Genomic DNA, 19,812 nt, shown 5'->3' on the forward strand with positions numbered 1-19,812 from the left:
ACCACTTATGGAGGATTGTCGGAAGGAGTTGGGAGTCCGGTATGCCCAGCATGGGAATTTTGGAACTCCATGGTTTTTAGCTTTCCGGTGTTTGTCCATGTAGGGACCCGGGAAAAATACTCAAGAATGCTCCACAAGCATCGCTGTTACTCCTGGAAACTCGAGGACGAGTTCTTTCCTGGAGGGGGAGTATGTCACCCTGGTAAATACTAGCCGCAATATACCGCTCGGCTAGAGAGATCTTCTCTTTAGCTCGATCGGTTGAGCGTAAGATTAGTAAGCCAGGGGTCCCGGGTTCGATCCCTAGCGGAGGCAGTGATTTAAATTTAATCAATCCTGCGCTCTGTTACATGACGACGGTTCGGAAGTCCTCAGTCATGTGACGTCGGTTCGGAAGTTCTCAGTCATGTGAGGACGGTTCGGAAGTCCTCAGTAATGTGAGGACGGTTCGGCAGTCCTCAGTCATGTGACAACAGTTCGGCAGTCCTCAGTCATGTGACGACGGATCGGCAGTCATCAGCCATAAGACAACAGTTCGGCAGTCATCAGCCATGTGACAACAGTTCGGCAGTCCCCAGTCATGTGACGGCAGTTCGGCAGTGCGGCAGTCCTCAGTCATGTGACGGCAGTTCGACAGTCCTCGCGCTAATAAGGCGGTAAATGTAGGTGTCCCTGTATATTTTATAGAATCTAATGTAATTCGTCATATGCGGTGAATTACACGGCGTACAATAAAAATATACAGGTAGGTCTACATTTAGTCTATAGCACGGTACTGGGTCAGTCCTTCAATATCGGGGTTAGAAATCTCGTGTCACCATGTCTCCATTGATATGCGGCATCACATTTTAGGTAGATATGTAAGTGATATTGAATGAATTGTTGTCACAAATCACTTGTTCCCATAAAGATCCATCTCAAAGCTATATCAGTGCACCAGAGCGTTTTCTACGTCTGTTGCGCCAGTGTTACAATGTGAAGAAAGTCTTCAAACGAGATGATATACGAAAACGTTTGGATCTGATGACGGTTTGAAGTCAGAAAAAGTGAAAAACGCAAGAATTCTTGGGAAATATTGCGGAGAAAATAACGAAATCATTATTTCCTCAATATTCACAAATTCTGAAAGCAAGCTGGCTGACTTTCTTTGAGAAATAGTACGCTCATCATTGACACATAAATTGAATCTTGATTCAGGAACGCTTGAAACTCTTTAAGTGTGAAAAAATTCATCTTCGTGTCTGAGCTTAGCACGAAAGGACAGACACTGTACACATCTTACTGGTTAACGTAAACCTATACGTTTGTACAATTGTAACGGACGGACGGACGGATAAAGATGGACGTGGATGTGGACGATTTACAGCGAGAACTTAAATCGTGGGGACGATATCAGGTTCTACAACTCTTGTATCTCTTTATCTGCTATCTTCCGGTCGCCATTCCTCTCTTCATCGTCATTTTTATAGGTGAGTTCATGACCTTTGACCCCTCTCCGAAATCCATTACAGCCATCAACCACCTTTCATCGTTATATACATCCTTAATCTTCAACTGCTACTTTTCTGCCAAACCGGCATTCATAGTCATCTAAACGCTTGTGTGAACTAATTACAGAGTGAGAAAGCCTGTCGTTGGCAGTTCTTTGGAAAGATGATAACATTATGATAGGGGATAAGGGGACAATTTTAACACACAATTTAAATTCAGAACGCAAATTGGCTGCCATGTTGCTTTTTATGACCCAATAACGGAGTCAATGACGGACAGAACAAGAACAATTAAAGCAAACAAGGAAAATCTTCAAAAAAGGTAACCGGAAAAGCTGACATTTTAAAAATATTTGTATTTTTAGACGGAAATGAGGCTCGGGATAATTAAAGCTCTGGACTTTGATGGAAAACATAGAGACAGCTCTTTAAAAAAATCGGTTCTTTGTTCACCACGGGTCGGAGACATGCTACAGTAAAACCTCTCTATTAAGACCACCTGGGGGACTGAGTGAATGTGGTCTTAATACCGAGTATTTCTTTTCGTATTGAAGCCGTATTATTTACGCCTTAAACTGTCTTTTTATGGATTATATGGTCTATATAGATGCCAGAGCTTTGCAGACAATCTTCATAATGCGCGCTAGCGCATTATGAAATGATTGTCTGCAAAGCTCTGGCATCTATATAGACCATATAATCCATAAAAAGACAGTTTAATGCTTATATTTACGTTTTCTATATTAGTTTCTTTTCGATTTCAACTTTAAGTTTCATTATAATTTGAAATCTGACTTTTACCGACGTTTCCACTGTCAGAGGTCAACAAATTGAACAGCCTATTGTGATTCACGTGCTGATTGGCAAAAATTTTTTTTTTTTAAATAGTGCGTGGAAATCATTAAAAAAATACTGAAAACATCATCAGATATTTTAAAAACAATATCAATAATATTGGTAGTCAGTATTTCAGAATATACGGATGAATTATTCAGTTTGTTAACGATTTCGGATTTTTTTTTTAATTTACCATCCGGAACAATTATGCGGATGGAAATTTCACCCGTCACCACGCGCACGCAACGGCTGACAGCATTGACAGAGTTTAGCTATGAAAGTTGAATGTGCAGTGGGAGAAAGTGGAATTCGCCAAAAAACCAGATGTAAACATGTTCTTTGATTGCATGGAAACCTGATTACAGTTTATAGTAGCTACAACAGCACCGGTGTCAGGGATACGACCAATGAGAGAAGTGACAGTAGCCGAGGGAGTTAGACGAGCTTCAGCGACAACGTTGCTTGTGACGGGTACCATGGCTGTTTCAAGTTTAGGATGCGTTAGACACGATAATGCACCACTTGATGCTTTCTTTTGTGAAGAAGAAACTGTTCTATTGTACGACCGGAGAGAAGCCTCGTTCTTATGATTTGACATAATCATGATGTGTCGGGTTTCAAAATTTTTGTCATTCAAACACTAGATGGCGGTGGCGCGCAAACAATGTGGTGTGTACTGATTTTCCACTCTGGCCCCGGAACAAATATCTGTCAACATATGTGTTTATTAAATCTTGTTTTATTTCCATTTTCGTGATTGTTAACCATTCTTACCTTTATTTTCGTTTTACATTTTAAGATTTGTTTTCTGGTGTCGTACTCTATCCGATAGCATGATGAGCAATGATAAGATGCCATTTGTTTACATTGGTTGCAAGTAGTTCCGGGGGATCCCATCCGTAAATCCGGTCGCGTATGAATATCACCCGAATGCACGATTTGGGTGTCAGTTATGCATAGAATGGTGTCACGCTTTGGGTGTCAGTTATACTCTCATAGACTGCAAATTTGTTTACTTTGTTTATATCATGGCTTTGCCATCCAAATGTAAATATATACAAATTACCTTCCCTTTACTTATATATATATGCATTATTTTCAACCAATAATAAAACCTCACTTCATTCTGTTTTACTGTCGTATGTCTTTAAAATCTGCTTTTAAAAAATGGAAACTTTCCCTATCGGCCATCGAAGGTTTATGGTGTTTCGTTAGGGCCAAATTTCCAATATTGCTCCTTCGCTCCTTCGACCTAAAAGCGAAGGAGCGAAGGAGCGAAAACACGATGGCGAAAGAGTGAAGGAGCGATATTGGAAATTTGGTCCTAACGGAACACCATAAAGTTTTAATATGAATAAATAAATAAATTTATTTCTCTTGAATTAATACTTATTTCGTATTAATTAATACTTGTTAATTACTGTTGTATGTGATGTTTAGGTTATATTCCGCCACACAAATGTGCCGAGTTGTCTAAACCTCTACACGAATATGGACTCGGAATTCCGGCGGGGAATGACTCCGATTACGTCATTGATTACGGCCAGTGTGAACTAACCATCAGCAGTAACCATAGCAACAGTAGCTGGACACCCATCACTTCTTCCTGTTTACAAGGATATAGCTACGAAACAACAAAAGAATATTCTTTTGCGAGTGAAGTAAGTTATATAATGTAGAGTTATCTCCCCTCTCTTAATTCAATCTTAACATCGCGACCAATTCTGGAAAGGTTCGGTTTGATTCCAAACCTTGACGGAATTGGCCGAGAAGTTACGATTGCTTAAATGTTGCTTGAGCTGTCCAGATATCTTCGGCCGTTACTCGGTGTCTCTCTGCAAGTTCCGAAAATCCCCGAAGATTCCCGATGGAAATAATATGATTTCCTTGTTTTTATTGACGTTTGCAGTTTTGTTTCCTGGGTTTATCGCCCCGTTAACGATCAGGCATATAGGGAACAGTACAAACATTTTCTAATTATCATGACACAGACAAGCATAAGATGGCGGAGGACAATATTACCATCAATACTAATGAGATGTACAAGACATGTTGTAACTACATTGTGTTATCAATATACACTGTAAACTCACCAGTTTCAACTTATTGAATTATATGACAAAACCGTGACGTCATACATAGTAACGATACGTCATAACGGATGACGTCATACTATATAAAAGCTACAGAAGCAACAGTGACACTGATGAAAAATGATGAATCAATAATAGCAACAAACTAAGATCAATTTAATTACTTGCAAGCAGGGCTTTTCTTTTCGCTGTAGCACGAAACAAATACTTACACAACATATTCAAAATTTTAACACTTTTACTCGAGAATAATTCAATATACTTATACACACTTGGTCGACAATAAAAATACTTTTTGATGTATGTCGCCCTTAATTCGGAATATGCCGGACAGAGAAGTACAAAATGCACTTCATCCTCTACGTCATTTTTATCACAGACAGTACAAATCCTCTGATTTCTAGGGATGTTATTATAACGCCCAGATTCGATATTAAGACTGTGACATTGCATACGAAATTGGCTTAATAACTTCTTAAATCTATGATTGATAGGTTTAATTAGATAGAACTGAGTACAGAAGGAATCCACAATATGTTTATACAAATAACATTTGGGGGGTACATCAAAAGCACTATACAATTCTTGAACAAAAATATCATGAATACGTTGGTTGTATATTTGCAAAAAATGATTTTCATTTAAAACACATTGATTTTTCCAAACATATCCAAATCCTAACTACAAAGTTCATACTTAATATGATAGACCCAATTAGTTTTACAATTAGGTTTTCTGCAATTCAATTCGACTAGAGCATCATAGCATGATTTCAAAATACAATTTTTTGTTTTCAATATTTTTAACCAATATTTCATAACAGCTGTTTTACGTTGCACATACAATGAATATCTACCGGTTTCGAAAAATACCATAGAGGTATTGACTGTTTTTCTAACGTTAAGTAAATCCTTAAGAAAAAGGAGGTGATTTTTTTTTACTTGTGGCGAAACATCTTGCCCCCAGACTTCACATCCATAATTCAAAATACATGTAACATATGTATCAAATAAGGAGAGTTTTGTTCCCGTGTTAAGGTTAAAGTGTTTCATTTAAATTTTTTTCTTTTTAATTGAAAATATGCTTTCCTGCCTTGAGAAACTAAAGTATCTTGCGCTACAGAAATCTGCCGTAAAAATTAACAAGAGGCCCATGGGCCTTAACGGTCACCTGATTTTTGAAATATTTCAGTAAATTTGAATGAAAGAATGAATTTAAAAACAAATAAAACAAATGATAGTCAAAAATGTGATTTCCCTATAACTATAGTAAAGTTTATCCCCTCCCATGGGGCAAACGCGAGACCCCAGGGCTAGGAAATTCACAATTATGGTATAGCACCTTAAGACCCTTGGATCTGTGAAGAGTATTTAATTCTACCTTAAATGGGCTGTAAGAAGAAGATTTTTAAAATTTCTGTTAATTTGACCCTTTTTGGCCCCTCCCATCAGCCCCTGGGGGTCAGTCAGGGCCAACATGTACATACCATCAAACTGTCATCCCAAGCTGATAATGTTAACGAAGTTAGAATGAATTCCAATAAAAATTCAACAAATAATACTAGTCAAAAATGTGATTTCCCTATATAAACTATAGTAAAGTTTACCCCATCCCCAGGGGCAAACATGAGACCCCAGGGTCATGAAATTCACAATTTTGGTAAAGCACCTTAAGACCCTTCCATCTATGAAGAGTATTTGATTCTAACATATCTGAGAGTATAGAGCAGAAGATTTTGAAATTTTTGTAAATTTTATCCTTTTTTGGCCCCGCCCACCAGCCCCTGGGGGTCAACTAGGGCCAACATGTACATACCATCAAACTGTCATCTCATGCTGATAATTTGAACCAAGTTAGAATGAATTCCAATACAAATCCAACAAATAATAGTCAAAAATGTGATTTCCCTATATAAACTATAGTAAAGTTTACCCCCTCCCCAGGGGCAAACGTGAGACCCCAGGGTCATGAAATTCACAATTTTGGTAAAGCACCTTAAGATCCTTCCATCTATGTAGAGTTTTTGATTCTACCATATCTGAGAGTAGAGAAGAAGATTTTTGAAATTTTAGTCAATTTGACCCTTTTTGGCCCCGCCCACCAGCCCCTGGGGGTCAACTAGGTCCAACATGTACATACCATCAAACTGTCATCCCATGCTGATAATTTGATACAAGTTAGAATGAATTCCAATACAAATCCAACAAATACTAGTCAAAAATGTGATTTCCCTATATAAACTATAGTAAAGTTTACCCCCTCCCCAGGGGCAAACGTGAGACCCCAGGGTCATGAAATTCACAATTTTGGTAAAGCACCTTGAGATCCTTCCATCTATGTAGAGTATTTGATTCTACCATATCTGAGAGTAGAGAAGAAGATTTTTGAAATTTTAGTCAATTTTATCCTTTTTTGGCCCCGCCCACCAGCCCCTGGGGGTCAACTAGGGCCAACATGTACATACCATCAAACTGTCATCTCATGCTGATAATTTGAACCAAGTTAGAATGAATTCCAATACAAATCCAACAAATAATAGTCAAAAATGTGATTTCCCTATATAAACTATAGTAAAGTTTACCTCCTCCCCAGGGGCAAACGTGAGACCCCAGGGTCATGAAATTCACAATTTTGGTAAAGCACCTTAAGATCCTTCCATCTATGTAGAGTATTTGATTCTACCATATCTGAGAGTAGAGAAGAAGATTTTTGAAATTTTAGTCAATTTGACCCTTTTTGGCCCCGCCCACCAGCCCCTGGGGGTCAACTAGGTCCAACATGTACATACCATCAAACTGTCATCCCATGCTGATAATTTGATACAAGTTAGAATGAATTCCAATACAAATCCAACAAATACTAGTCAAAAATGTGATTTCCCTATATAAACTATAGTAAAGTTTACCCCCTCCCCAGGGGCAAACGTGAGACCCCAGGGTCATGAAATTCACAATTTTGGTAAAACACCTTGAGATCCTTCCATCTATGTAGAGTATTTGATTCTACCATATCTGAGAGTAGAGAAGAAGATTTTTGAAATTTTAGTCAATTTTATCCTTTTTGGCCCCGCCCACCAGCCCCTGGGGGTCAACTAGGGCCAACATGTACATACCATCAAACTGTCATCCCATGCTGATAATTTGATACAAGTTAGAATGAATTCCAATACAAATCCAACAAATAATTGTCAAAAATGTGATTTCCCTATATAAACTATAGTAAAGTTTACCCCCTCCCCAGGGGCAAACGTGAGACCCCAGGGTCATGAAATTCACAATTTTGGTAAAGCACCTTAAGATCCTTCCATCTATGTAGAGTATTTGATTCTACCATATCTGAGAGTAGAGAAGAAGATTTTTGAAATTTTAGTCAATTTGACCCTTTTTGGCCCCGCCCACCAGCCCCTGGGGGTCAGTCAGGGCCAACATGTACATACCATCAAACTGTCATCCCAAGCTGATAATGTTAACGAAGTTAGAATGAATTCCAATAAAAATTCAACAAATAATACTAGTCAAAAATGTGATTTCCCTATATAAACTATAGTAAAGTTTACCCCCTCCCCAGGGGCAAACATGAGACCCCAGGGTCATGAAATTCACAATTTTGGTAAAGCACCTTAAGACCCTTCCATCTATGAAGAGTATTTGATTCTAACATATCTGAGAGTATAGAGCAGAAGATTTTTGAAATTTTTGTAAATTTTATCCTTTTTTGGCCCCGCCCACCAGCCCCTGGGGGTCAACTAGGGCCAACATGTACATACCATCAAACTGTCATCTCATGCTGATAATTTCAACCAAGTTAGAATGAATTCCAATACAAATCCAACAAATAATAGTCAAAAATGTGATTTCCCTATATAAACTATAGTAAAGTTTACCCCCTCCCCAGGGGCAAACGTGAGACCCCAGGGTCATGAAATTCACAATTTTGGTAAAGCACCTTAAGATCCTTCCATCTATGTAGAGTTTTTGATTCTACCATATCTGAGAGTAGAGAAGAAGATTTTTGAAATTTTAGTCAATTTGACCCTTTTTGGCCCCGCCCACCAGCCCCTGGGGGTCAACTAGGTCCAACATGTACATACCATCAAACTGTCATCCCATGCTGATAATTTGATACAAGTTAGAATGAATTCCAATACAAATCCAACAAATACTAGTCAAAAATGTGATTTCCCTATATAAACTATAGTAAAGTTTACCCCCTCCCCAGGGGCAAACGTGAGACCCCAGGGTCATGAAATTCACAATTTTGGTAAAGCACCTTGAGATCCTTCCATCTATGTAGAGTATTTGATTCTACCATATCTGAGAGTAGAGAAGAAGATTTTTGAAATTTTAGTCAATTTTATCCTTTTTTGGCCCCGCCCACCAGCCCCTGGGGGTCAACTAGGGCCAACATGTACATACCATCAAACTGTCATCTCATGCTGATAATTTGAACCAAGTTAGAATGAATTCCAATACAAATCCAACAAATAATAGTCAAAAATGTGATTTCCCTATATAAACTATAGTAAAGTTTACCCCCTCCCCAGGGGCAAACGTGAGACCCCAGGGTCATGAAATTCACAATTTTGGTAAAGCACCTTAAGATCCTTCCATCTATGTAGAGTATTTGATTCTACCATATCTGAGAGTAGAGAAGAAGATTTTTGAAATTTTAGTCAATTTGACCCTTTTTGGCCCCGCCCACCAGCCCCTGGGGGTCAACTAGGTCCAACATGTACATACCATCAAACTGTCATCCCATGCTGATAATTTGATACAAGTTAGAATGAATTCCAATACAAATCCAACAAATACTAGTCAAAAATGTGATTTCCCTATATAAACTATAGTAAAGTTTACCCCCTCCCCAGGGGCAAACGTGAGACCCCAGGGTCATGAAATTCACAATTTTGGTAAAACACCTTGAGATCCTTCCATCTATGTAGAGTATTTGATTCTACCATATCTGAGAGTAGAGAAGAAGATTTTTGAAATTTTAGTCAATTTTATCCTTTTTGGCCCCGCCCACCAGCCCCTGGGGGTCAACTAGGGCCAACATGTACATACCATCAAACTGTCATCCCATGCTGATAATTTGATACAAGTTAGAATGAATTCCAATACAAATCCAACAAATAATTGTCAAAAATGTGATTTCCCTATATAAACTATAGTAAAGTTTACCCCCTCCCCAGGGGCAAACGTGAGACCCCAGGGTCATGAAATTCACAATTTTGGTAAAGCACCTTAAGATCCTTCCATCTATGTAGAGTATTTGATTCTACCATATCTGAGAGTAGAGAAGAAGATTTTTGAAATTTTAGTCAATTTGACCCTTTTTGGCCCCGCCCACCAGCCCCTGGGGGTCAGTCAGGGCCAACATGTACATACCATCAAACTGTCATCCCAAGCTGATAATGTTAACGAAGTTAGAATGAATTCCAATAAAAATTCAACAAATAATACTAGTCAAAAATGTGATTTCCCTATATAAACTATAGTAAAGTTTACCCCCTCCCCAGGGGCAAACATGAGACCCCAGGGTCATGAAATTCACAATTTTGGTAAAGCACCTTAAGACCCTTCCATCTATGAAGAGTATTTGATTCTAACATATCTGAGAGTATAGAGCAGAAGATTTTTGAAATTTTTGTAAATTTTATCCTTTTTTGGCCCCGCCCACCAGCCCCTGGGGGTCAACTAGGGCCAACATGTACATACCATCAAACTGTCATCTCATGCTGATAATTTGAACCAAGTTAGAATGAATTCCAATACAAATCCAACAAATAATAGTCAAAAATGTGATTTCCCTATATAAACTATAGTAAAGTTTACCCCATCCTAGGGGCAAACGTGAGACCCCAGGGTCATGAAATTCACAATTTTGGTAAAACACCTTGAGATCCTTCCATCTATGTAGAGTATTTGATTCTACCATATCTGAGAGTAGAGAAGAAGATTTTTGAAATTTTAGTCAATTTGACCCTTTTTGGCCCCGCCCACCAGCCCCTGGGGGTCAACAAGGGCCAACATGTACATACCATCAAACTGTCATCCCATGCTGATAATTTGATACAAGTTAGAATGAATTCCAATAAAAATTCAACAAATGATACTAGTCAAAAATGTGATTTCCATATATAAACTATAGTAAAGTTTACCCCCTCCCCAGGGGCAAACATGAGACCCCAGGGTCATGAAATTCACAATTTTGGTAAAGCACCTTAAGACCCTTCCATCTATGTAGAGTATTTGATTCTAACATATCTGAGAGTAGAGAAGAAGATTTTTGAAATTTTAGTCAATTTTATCCTTTTTGGCCCCGCCCACCAGCCCCTGGGGGTCAACTAGGGCCAACATGTACATACCATCAAACTGTCATCCCATGCTGATAATTTGATACAAGTTAGAATGAATTCCAATACAAATCCAACAAATAATAGTCAAAAATGTGATTTCCCTATATAAACTATAGTAAAGTTTACCCCCTCCCCAGGGGCAAACGTGAGACCCCAGGGTCATGAAATTCACAATTTTGGTAAAGCACCTTAAGATCCTTCCATCTATGTAGAGTATTTGATTCTACCATATCTGAGAGTAGAGAAGAAGATTTTTGAAATTTTAGTGAATTTGACCCTTTTTGGCCCCGCCCACCAGCCCCTGGGGGTCAACTAGGGCCAACATGTACATACCATCAAACTGTCATCCCATGCTGATAATTTGATACAAGTAAGATTGAATTCCAATACAAATCCAACAAATAATAGTCAAAAATGTGATTTCCCTATATAAACTATAGTAAAGTTTACCCCCTCCCCAGGGGCAAACATGAGACCCCAGGGTCATGAAATTCACAATTTTGGTAAAGCACCTTAAGACCCTTACATCTATGAAGATTGTTTGATTCCACCTTATCTGAGAGTAGAGAAGAAGATTTTTGAAGTTTTAATCAATTTGACCCTTTTTGGCCCCGCCCCTCAGGCCCCTGGGGGGTGGGGACCATATAATTCACAATTTTGGTTCACCCTCAGCCATGGAAGCTTCCTGTAAAATTTCATTGAATTTGGTTCAGCAGTTTTTAAGAAGAAATTGAAAATGTAAATTGTTTACGACGCACGACGGACGACGCACGACGCACGACGCCGGACAAAAGGCGATTGCAATAGGTCAACTGAGACTTCGTCTCAGGTGACCTAAAAACCAAACCCAGGTAACAAAACTTATCCACAATTTCTATAGGTTTACTATTGAACGTCCAGCTTTCACCAGGTAATATATTTTTCTTTTCTTTTTGTTTTTGTTTTGTCTGTGTTTACTTTTAAATTCCACTTAGTAGTGTAAGTCCGTAAGCAGTTAAGCATACGTTGGAGGTCAGTAACGTCCTCGGATAACAAAACTGTATCATCTGCATACCTTAACTCTTTCAGTACCGTTGTCGACTATAGTCGACATGATTTCAAGCTCCGTCTCCCCCGCTGTCGACTGTCGACTATAGTCGACAGACTATACATTGACGTTTTTAAAATGTTGATTTGAAGAATCAACCGACATATACAGTTACAAAATGCAATGACATATAAAATGCGTTCAAAACTTTTGAAACAAACACTTTGGTTGATAAATTAGCTTTGTTTTCGTCTGTGTTACGTGTTTTTTCGGTAGAGTTATAGCTGATATTTTCTCAATATGTTCTTAATGTAAACAATATGGCGGCTTGCTACATTTGTATTTTAGATATCAGAGTCTAAGACGTTTCAGAGTGATAAATCTGATCTAGATCTTATTTTGTTAAATATTTCTTAATCATGTACAGAGATAACAATAACCTTATTGTTTCTAAATGAAAAAAACAACACACCAAAAATGCAAATGTTACCTGCCATTTTGTTAAAACTTCCGGGGGCGAGCCTAATAACTACTTCCGGTACGGAATCCGGAAAGATCACAAAGTACGGAAAGAGTTAACATAAATAGGTTAACCAACTGTAAGGAGTAACTTTGACAATCAGACTTTATAAATTCACTTTCCATATCATTTACAAATAAAGAATATAGTATGGGAGACAAAGATTCCCCTTGTAATAAACCGACATGCAAATCGAACATGGCGGATAACACGAACGTACATTATCATAAATTGATGAAATAACATTAAGTAATCGCCCTCTAATACCACTTTTCCAAAGTGTATGCCATAAATATCGATGATTAATACTATCAAAAGCCTTACTGTAATCAATAAAAACACAATATAGTCGTTTGTTGTGTTCTATAGAATTAATAATTAAGCTTTGTAATGCAAAAATTGCATCTCTAGTAACAAACCCAGGCTTGAAACCAAACTGTGCATCGGTAACAATATCTTCACGAGCGCTCCACTTCAACAAGCGCTTATTTAACATAGACGTAAAAAGTTTAGCTAAATGACTAATTAATGTTATGCCTCTGTAATTGTTAACATTATCAATATCCCCCTTTTTGTGCAGGGGAATTATAACACTTTAAGCCCATGACTCTGGGAAATAACCAATATGTAGCATGGTATTAAATAACTTTAATAAAACTGGTAGGAATATATTTTTATATTCAATAAAATATTCATTAAGTACCATATCAATACCAGCAGCTTTGCCCTTGGGCAGATCCTTAATTACTTCCAATATTTCATCATTACTAAAATCTACATCTAACTCGGGATATACGCACTCAGTATCATTACTACTTGTAATAACACTATTGTCTGTTTCACCCGCTAGATCTTTGAAATAGTTGAACAAATCTGATAAAGATACATTGCCAGTCTTGGAGGTCTTACGATTTGAAAAATGACGATAAAACTCCCCAGGGTTATTACGTTTCAATAAATCCAGCATATTGCCTTCCATACTATTATATTTACGTTTCATCTTTCTCTCATAGACTTTATATTGTTTTTTGGCATGGGAGAGAGTAGTTCGGATACTCGGCAAACATCAATGTCTCTGATATTTCAGTCAAAAATTAAATGAAATCTTTAATGTTCAAGTTCAATTTATTCCAAGGACCTATCGGCCCATAAGTGAAAATAACAACATGGTAATGCATAGATATACAATAAAACAGAAATACATGCATTAATCAATTAGATTTTATCTCATACCATGGGAGGCCAAAGGTCACGAGAACTCACAGAGTAATTATGATAAAATGGAAGGGGACACCACTCTGTTTGTAGTACTTGCTCTAAGACACAAGGGCGTTAACTTTATAATGTTTATTTATTTCTTTTACATTGCCAAGTGGGATCTTGTTTGTGAAAGGCAAGGTCTGGGAGGCCTAACAACGACAATGATCATGGTCGGCCAGGCGCTTGGTGCCACAATCTTCACCACGCTCTCAGATCGGTACGCTTTTACACTATTTTTATATCAAATAATTTAAGAAACTATTTCATTGAAACCCTACACCTCCAGTGTTTTTTTCTCGAATTCAAAACTCTTTAAGAAGTTCAATTGCATATTTTATTTGTACTCATTCACAATCCTGGCGAACCCCACGATTATTATGAAAATAATGATTCCACAAAAATATAAATTTACAGTATATCGTGTTTGTCTTGAGGTATGGACGGAAGACGATATTCATGTTTGCGTTTATACCGCTCACGGCAATCCTGACCGGAACAAGCTTTTCGCCAAATCTTCTGGTCTTCAACATTCTGAGGATCATAACCGGATTCATACAGCAGGTATATGATTTAACCTTTGTAAGAAGCTTAGAAACCGTTAAGATAGTTTCTCTTAGTTTTTTTAAGATTCCACAGCTAATTAATGTTTTTGATTTATCAAAGTGTGTTTAATAATGTATATGGCATGAAGTTAGTAGGGCTATGGCTCAACTTCGGATTATCAGTATCATTTTGACGCTTCTGCTTCCACTTCTCCTTACTTCGGGCAATGATATAAAACAAGCGTTCAAATGATGTTTGACTTATCACAGAATATTCCAATATGATCGGCATCATTTTGACGCTTCTGTTCCCACTTCGCATCACATTGGGCAATGGTTTAAAGCAAGCGTTCAAATGATGTTTGACTTATCACAGTATATCCCGATATGATCAGTGTCATTTTGACGTTTCTGATCCCACCTTGCATACCATTAAATAATTGTACGAAGCAAGCGTTCAAGCGACATTGGACTTTTCACAGAATGTCCCAATATGATCAGCATCATTTTGACGCTTCTAATCCCACAGTGTTTAAATTAGAATCACCATAAGATAAAACATTCAGGTGACGTTGTAAAATGTGCCGGTATTACAATACACACATTATATACTTTTGACGATATATTTTTGTGTGACATTTTCTCGATAACATATGAAACAAATAAAAATCTGTTACAGGGCCTTGGCTTGTCGATGTATGCATTGTGTATCGAGATGTTCCCTTTGGAGAGCAGGGGCGCCATTGCTGCTATCGGGGGTCTATATTGGGCGGTCGCCGTGGTATTCTTTGCCGGCTATGCTTATGTCCTTCGGAACTTCTCGTGGCGGGTGGTACAGCTGGCGTGTTCCGCTCTCGCCTTTCACTGTGTAATTTCCTACTGGTATGGTCTTTTAACAAATTAATTACAAAAAAAAGAAAACAAATGAAAAACATACTTAAATTGCATTTCAGAAACTATGTAAATAAAATGTATCTTCATGTACATCCCTGTAACCTCCTATATCGGTCACCAAAAGCCTTCTTTCCTATTTGTCAAATTGTCCTGCAACCACACTCTTATCCTTTATTTCAAGATGTTCGTTCTCATTTTGCGTATAGGTTGAGGTTTAGAAATTATCATTTATAACAATGCATTAACATTAAAATTGAATTAAAAGGAAACCTTCATGAAAAACTTTCTTAGACTGAATTTGTTACTTTGATGAATCTAAATACGCTATCTTTAAATTGTCCTTGTCGCTGGATTGATATTAGTAACATATGAAATAACGCATGTTTATCTCATGAATCAAAGTCAGAGTGATTGTCTCTCAATAGCGATATTTTTTACGGATTCAAATGAATTTTTATTAATGGAATACGTTTGCTAAAGATCACATTTTATTTTTGCTATTTTAATTGAATTTTCACCTTTTATTGTAATTATCTGTTCTAGGATTACGGACGAGTCACTTAGGTGGCTAATTGCCAACAACAAACGAAAACAAGCGATAACAATTGTAAAACGTATCGCCAAACGGAACAAGATTGATCCGTACAAGGCCCTGTGTATATTAGACGGCGGAGTCCAAACCCTGCCAACTACAGATCAAAATGAACATCCGTTACTTCACAATGAGGCGGACATAGGGCACGGCGAGAAAAAACAACCGGAAGAAAACGAAAAGGAACAGTCATTATTCATACATGGACCGGAAGTAAAAACTGAAAATGAGATATCATTACTTCAAAAAATACCTGAATTCGGAAACGGAAATGCGCCGTTATTATTTCAACAGGAACCGGAAGCTACGAATGGTCATGCGCACAAAGCGTTGCATCAAAACAAAGATGATGCATCGGAGGAAAAGAAAGCAGAGAAATACACCATTCTAGATATCTTCCGATATAAACTGCTTCTGAGAAACTCCCTGATCACGTGGTACACATGGTAAGGTTAGTTACTGTTAAACCTGTGTTTACCGACATCTAGAGTGACTAAATTACTTTTTTATAGTTTAAAAAAGACAACTCAAAATGATTAGATTTGTAATACGCTAAATCTGGTTCATTGTCTCTTTGATATATTATCGGTACACATTGATCGAACGAACATACAGACAAGATTGACTTATGACTTATGGGGTGAAGTCTTTCGTCTGTGAATCTTAAAAAGCACATGCACAGTCAGGTTTAATGATGAATTATGGGAAAAAAAAACGAAATTACATTAAATTTCATCTCCGATAGGCGACGAAAATATTTGCCCTGAATGAATCGTTAATTCATCTCACAAGTATAACTGAGTGAGTACGGACTGACTGACTGACTGACTTCTTGATGGATAGTTTATTTGTTTATTTATCCATTCATTCATTTTTAAATACCGTATCACAAACACACATGATTATGTAATTGTATACCTCATATCATTCGCAATCTACTTTGTTATGCCATGTTCTCAGAGAAGATTATGTACATCTAGAACGTTACCCTTGAACTTTGGAAACGAGGTCGCATACATTTAAATCGCATCCAGAGACAACCCACTCTAAGGAAAGCAATATATTTGTCTCATTTCAAGGTTATTCCTGCATATCCATCAACTTATCTGGTATAGACTATACGTGTCCACTGTCCGGTTTTTCAACCGTCTAACTTATCTGAAATATACTATATTTGATTTCCACATTTTAAATAAAAGTCTAATGTAATTTATCTGCTATGAGCTATAATTAGTTTCTTCCCTAGTTAATCATAACTTATCTGAAATAAACTATATTTGATTTCCACATGTTAATTAACAGTTTAATTTAATTTATCTGATATGAGCTATAATTTGTTTCTTCCCAGATTAATCAACAGGCTAACTTATCTGACATAAACTATATTTGATTTCCACACGTTAAATAACAGCCTAACGTAATTTATCTGATATGAGTTATAATTTGTTTCCTCTCCTGTTAATCAACAATCTAACTTATTTGATACGGACTATGATTTGAATTTCACCACAGGTTTATCAACAGTCTGACGTACTACGGTTTGTACCTGTCCTCGGTAACCCTGTCAACAGACAGGTACTTCAACTTCCTCATCAACGGGGCTTTAGAGATCCCAGCAGGCGTGGCGGTTTGGCTTCTCATTAACAGGTACTCAAAATAACCAAGATATATTTATTTATTGATATATATTTTTTTTCAATATGGAAACTTGTGTGACGTCATTTATAAACGACGTCACGTTACTGTCCCGGTAGTAAAAATGTGCTGTTTTCGCAAAAAAAAGGAGAAAATTGCAAATACAATGTAAGCAAGACCGTCGAATTATGTGATAAATAGAATATAATACTTGTGTTAGTGTAATGATGAATCCTCTAAATTGAGATATATTCCCGATTTATCAACCTATCTCGCGAGTACAATGATATCGACGGTAAACGGAGATGCAGTATAAGTTTTTTTGCTCCTGATGTTTTGTCCTTACATATTTCTAATAGTATTATTATAGGTTAATAAATACTCACGTGTCCCTCATAGAAAGGCAGTAATTGTATGTTTATACTTGTAGGATAGGAAGGAAGAAGTCGTCCATCCTTTTCCACACTCTCGCCGGGGTCGCTCTTATCCTTTCTGTCGTCATGAAATTGCCAGATGGTTCGTATCTGTATACCGGAAGTGACGTATACATTGTTTTTGTTTTTTTCACAGTTGTAATGGTTATTTCAAACTTGTTTACACAAGGCCACCCAGCGTTTAATGCAAACACTGTATTGATCTCGACTACGATAATGAATTTTGAAATCGAATTTGAATTCCATGTTTTTATATTTCAATCTGTAATGGGTTATTTCTTTATTCTCTCGTAAAAATTGACAAATTACATATCATTTGTTACATAAATTTTAATGATTGTTTGTAATGAACAAACATGACATTTCAAGTCCATATTTACTTTTCAGCTTTAAATCCGAAAATCAATATTGCATGAAATTTTCTATATTCATAAGACTATGAAGGCAATCAGCTTCATTTCAGCCTTAATTTCTTGTCTCGTAAGAAGCAAACATTTAAAAGACGTTAGGCTGTTCCAAGAATGACGTTGACACGTACGGCACAGAAACTTACATACTTAAAAAATCAAGGAAAATGTGTACAAGAGATCAATAAAAGCTGGATAGGGGCCGCGATGGCCGAGTGGTTAAAAGTCCCGACACTTTATCACTAGCCCTCCACCTCTGGGTTGTGAGTTCGAACTCTTTCGGGCCATTTGCTAGGTACTGACCATAGGTCGGTGGTTTTTCTCCGGGTACTCCGACTTTCCTCCACCTCCAAAACCTGGCACGTCCTTAAATGACCCTGGCTGTTAATAGGACGTTAAACAAAATAAACCAAATTATGAGTAGACGATATATTCAAAGATAAGTAGGTGGCGCCATAGATAGACTTCACGCACCTGTAATCTTATATTCTTGTGAAAACTATAACAGACTGAGTATGGAACAAACATAAGAATAGACATTTACCACGACATATAGTTTTAAGAGTTTTCTTTTAGATATTTTGATACGAGTGAAGGATCGTTTTTATCATGTAGATGTCAAAATAATCTACATGATTAGCAACATTATAGTAAGATGTTTTATTTTATGAAAAGATAAATTAATTTACATTTCCAGATGATGCTGGGATAGCAAACATATTTTCCATTATATTTAATTTCCTGGGGAAGTTCGCCATCACAGCCTCGTGGACAACGATGGGTCTATATACCCCGGAAATTTACCCCACAAATCTCAGGTGAGTTAATTCCGCAAATCCCAGGTGAGTTAATCCAACAAATCTCAGGTGAGTTAATCCCACAAATCCCAGGTGAGTAAATCACACAAATCCCAGGTGAGATAATCCCACAAATCCCAGGTGAGTTAATCCAACAAATCTCAGGTGAGTTAATCCAACAAATCTCAGGTGAGTTAATCCCACAAATCTCAGGTGAGTTAATCCCACAAACCTCAGGTGAGTTTACATAGATAAGGAATAATCACATTACATACTACATACATTATATTTAACGCTCAAATTTTATTTTCATTCAACACAAAATTTCGTGAATAATTAACGGATATATAACGAAGTATCTAGACTTTTACTTCATGTTACCTGTGAAGCAGTTTATTCTCTGATTCCGATTTCTAGATTTGACTGGTACGTTTTTTACTTCATTCGTTTAATTATTCATACTTCTGACGATGTATTTTATTTTCAGGAATGCTGGTCTAGGAACCGCCTCCGCCGCAGCCCGACTCGGAGGGATGTTGTCCCCATACGTCGATGTCTTGGTTAGTTCTGTTTTTTTATTATTGGTCGTTTGAAAATGAAAATACGTAATTTGAAGAAGGAGATCACGAAAAAGAAAAATGAGAAATGTATTTACTTACTTCGGCATCGCGATATTTTAATTAATGAACTGACAAGAATAAAGTATGGAAGTGATAAATAGTATCGCCTCAATTTCGAAATTGAATGATTTTAACGTTTCTAACACAAATTTAAACACAAGGCGCCCATGATATAATATTAAAATCCCAGAAAGCTGGCGTCACATTTGAAGTTGACGTCATTCTAAATGTCATTTAACAGCGAACTGCCTTCAGCTGGCATTCATGGAAAGTGTGAATGCCAGCCGAAACCAAACATTCACGACA

The 19,812-nt window shown here is 37.3% G+C and overlaps 1 protein-coding gene across 1 annotated transcript; it reads left to right on the forward strand.

The window, feature by feature from the left end:
- The first annotated feature begins 1,339 nt into the window (after positions 1-1,339).
- LOC117315826 (solute carrier family 22 member 6-A-like) lies at positions 1,340-18,911 on the forward strand. Its single transcript, XM_033870227.1, has 8 exons — positions 1,340-1,469; positions 3,768-3,988; positions 14,000-14,146; positions 14,807-15,009; positions 15,565-16,059; positions 17,126-17,260; positions 17,679-17,764; positions 18,787-18,911. The coding sequence occupies exons 1-8, from the start codon at positions 1,340-1,342 to the stop codon at positions 18,909-18,911; spliced, it is 1,542 nt and encodes a 513-aa protein (XP_033726118.1).
- The last annotated feature ends 901 nt before the right edge of the window (positions 18,912-19,812 follow it).

The sequence above is a fragment of the Pecten maximus genome, chromosome 17 (assembly GCF_902652985.1).
Source record: "Pecten maximus chromosome 17, xPecMax1.1, whole genome shotgun sequence".
In the NCBI taxonomy this organism is placed as follows: Eukaryota; Metazoa; Mollusca; class Bivalvia; order Pectinida; family Pectinidae; genus Pecten; species Pecten maximus.

Coding starts and splice junctions, on each gene's coding strand:
- LOC117315826 (XM_033870227.1), top strand. CDS start 1,340: ATGGACGTGGATGTGGACGATTTACAGCGAGAACTTAAATCGTGGGGA. Junction 1,470..3,767: donor CTTCATCGTCATTTTTATAG/GTGAGTTCATGA, acceptor TGTGATGTTTAG/GTTATATTCCGCCACACAAA. Junction 16,060..17,125: donor CTGATCACGTGGTACACATG/GTAAGGTTAGTT, acceptor ATTTCACCACAG/GTTTATCAACAGTCTGACGT.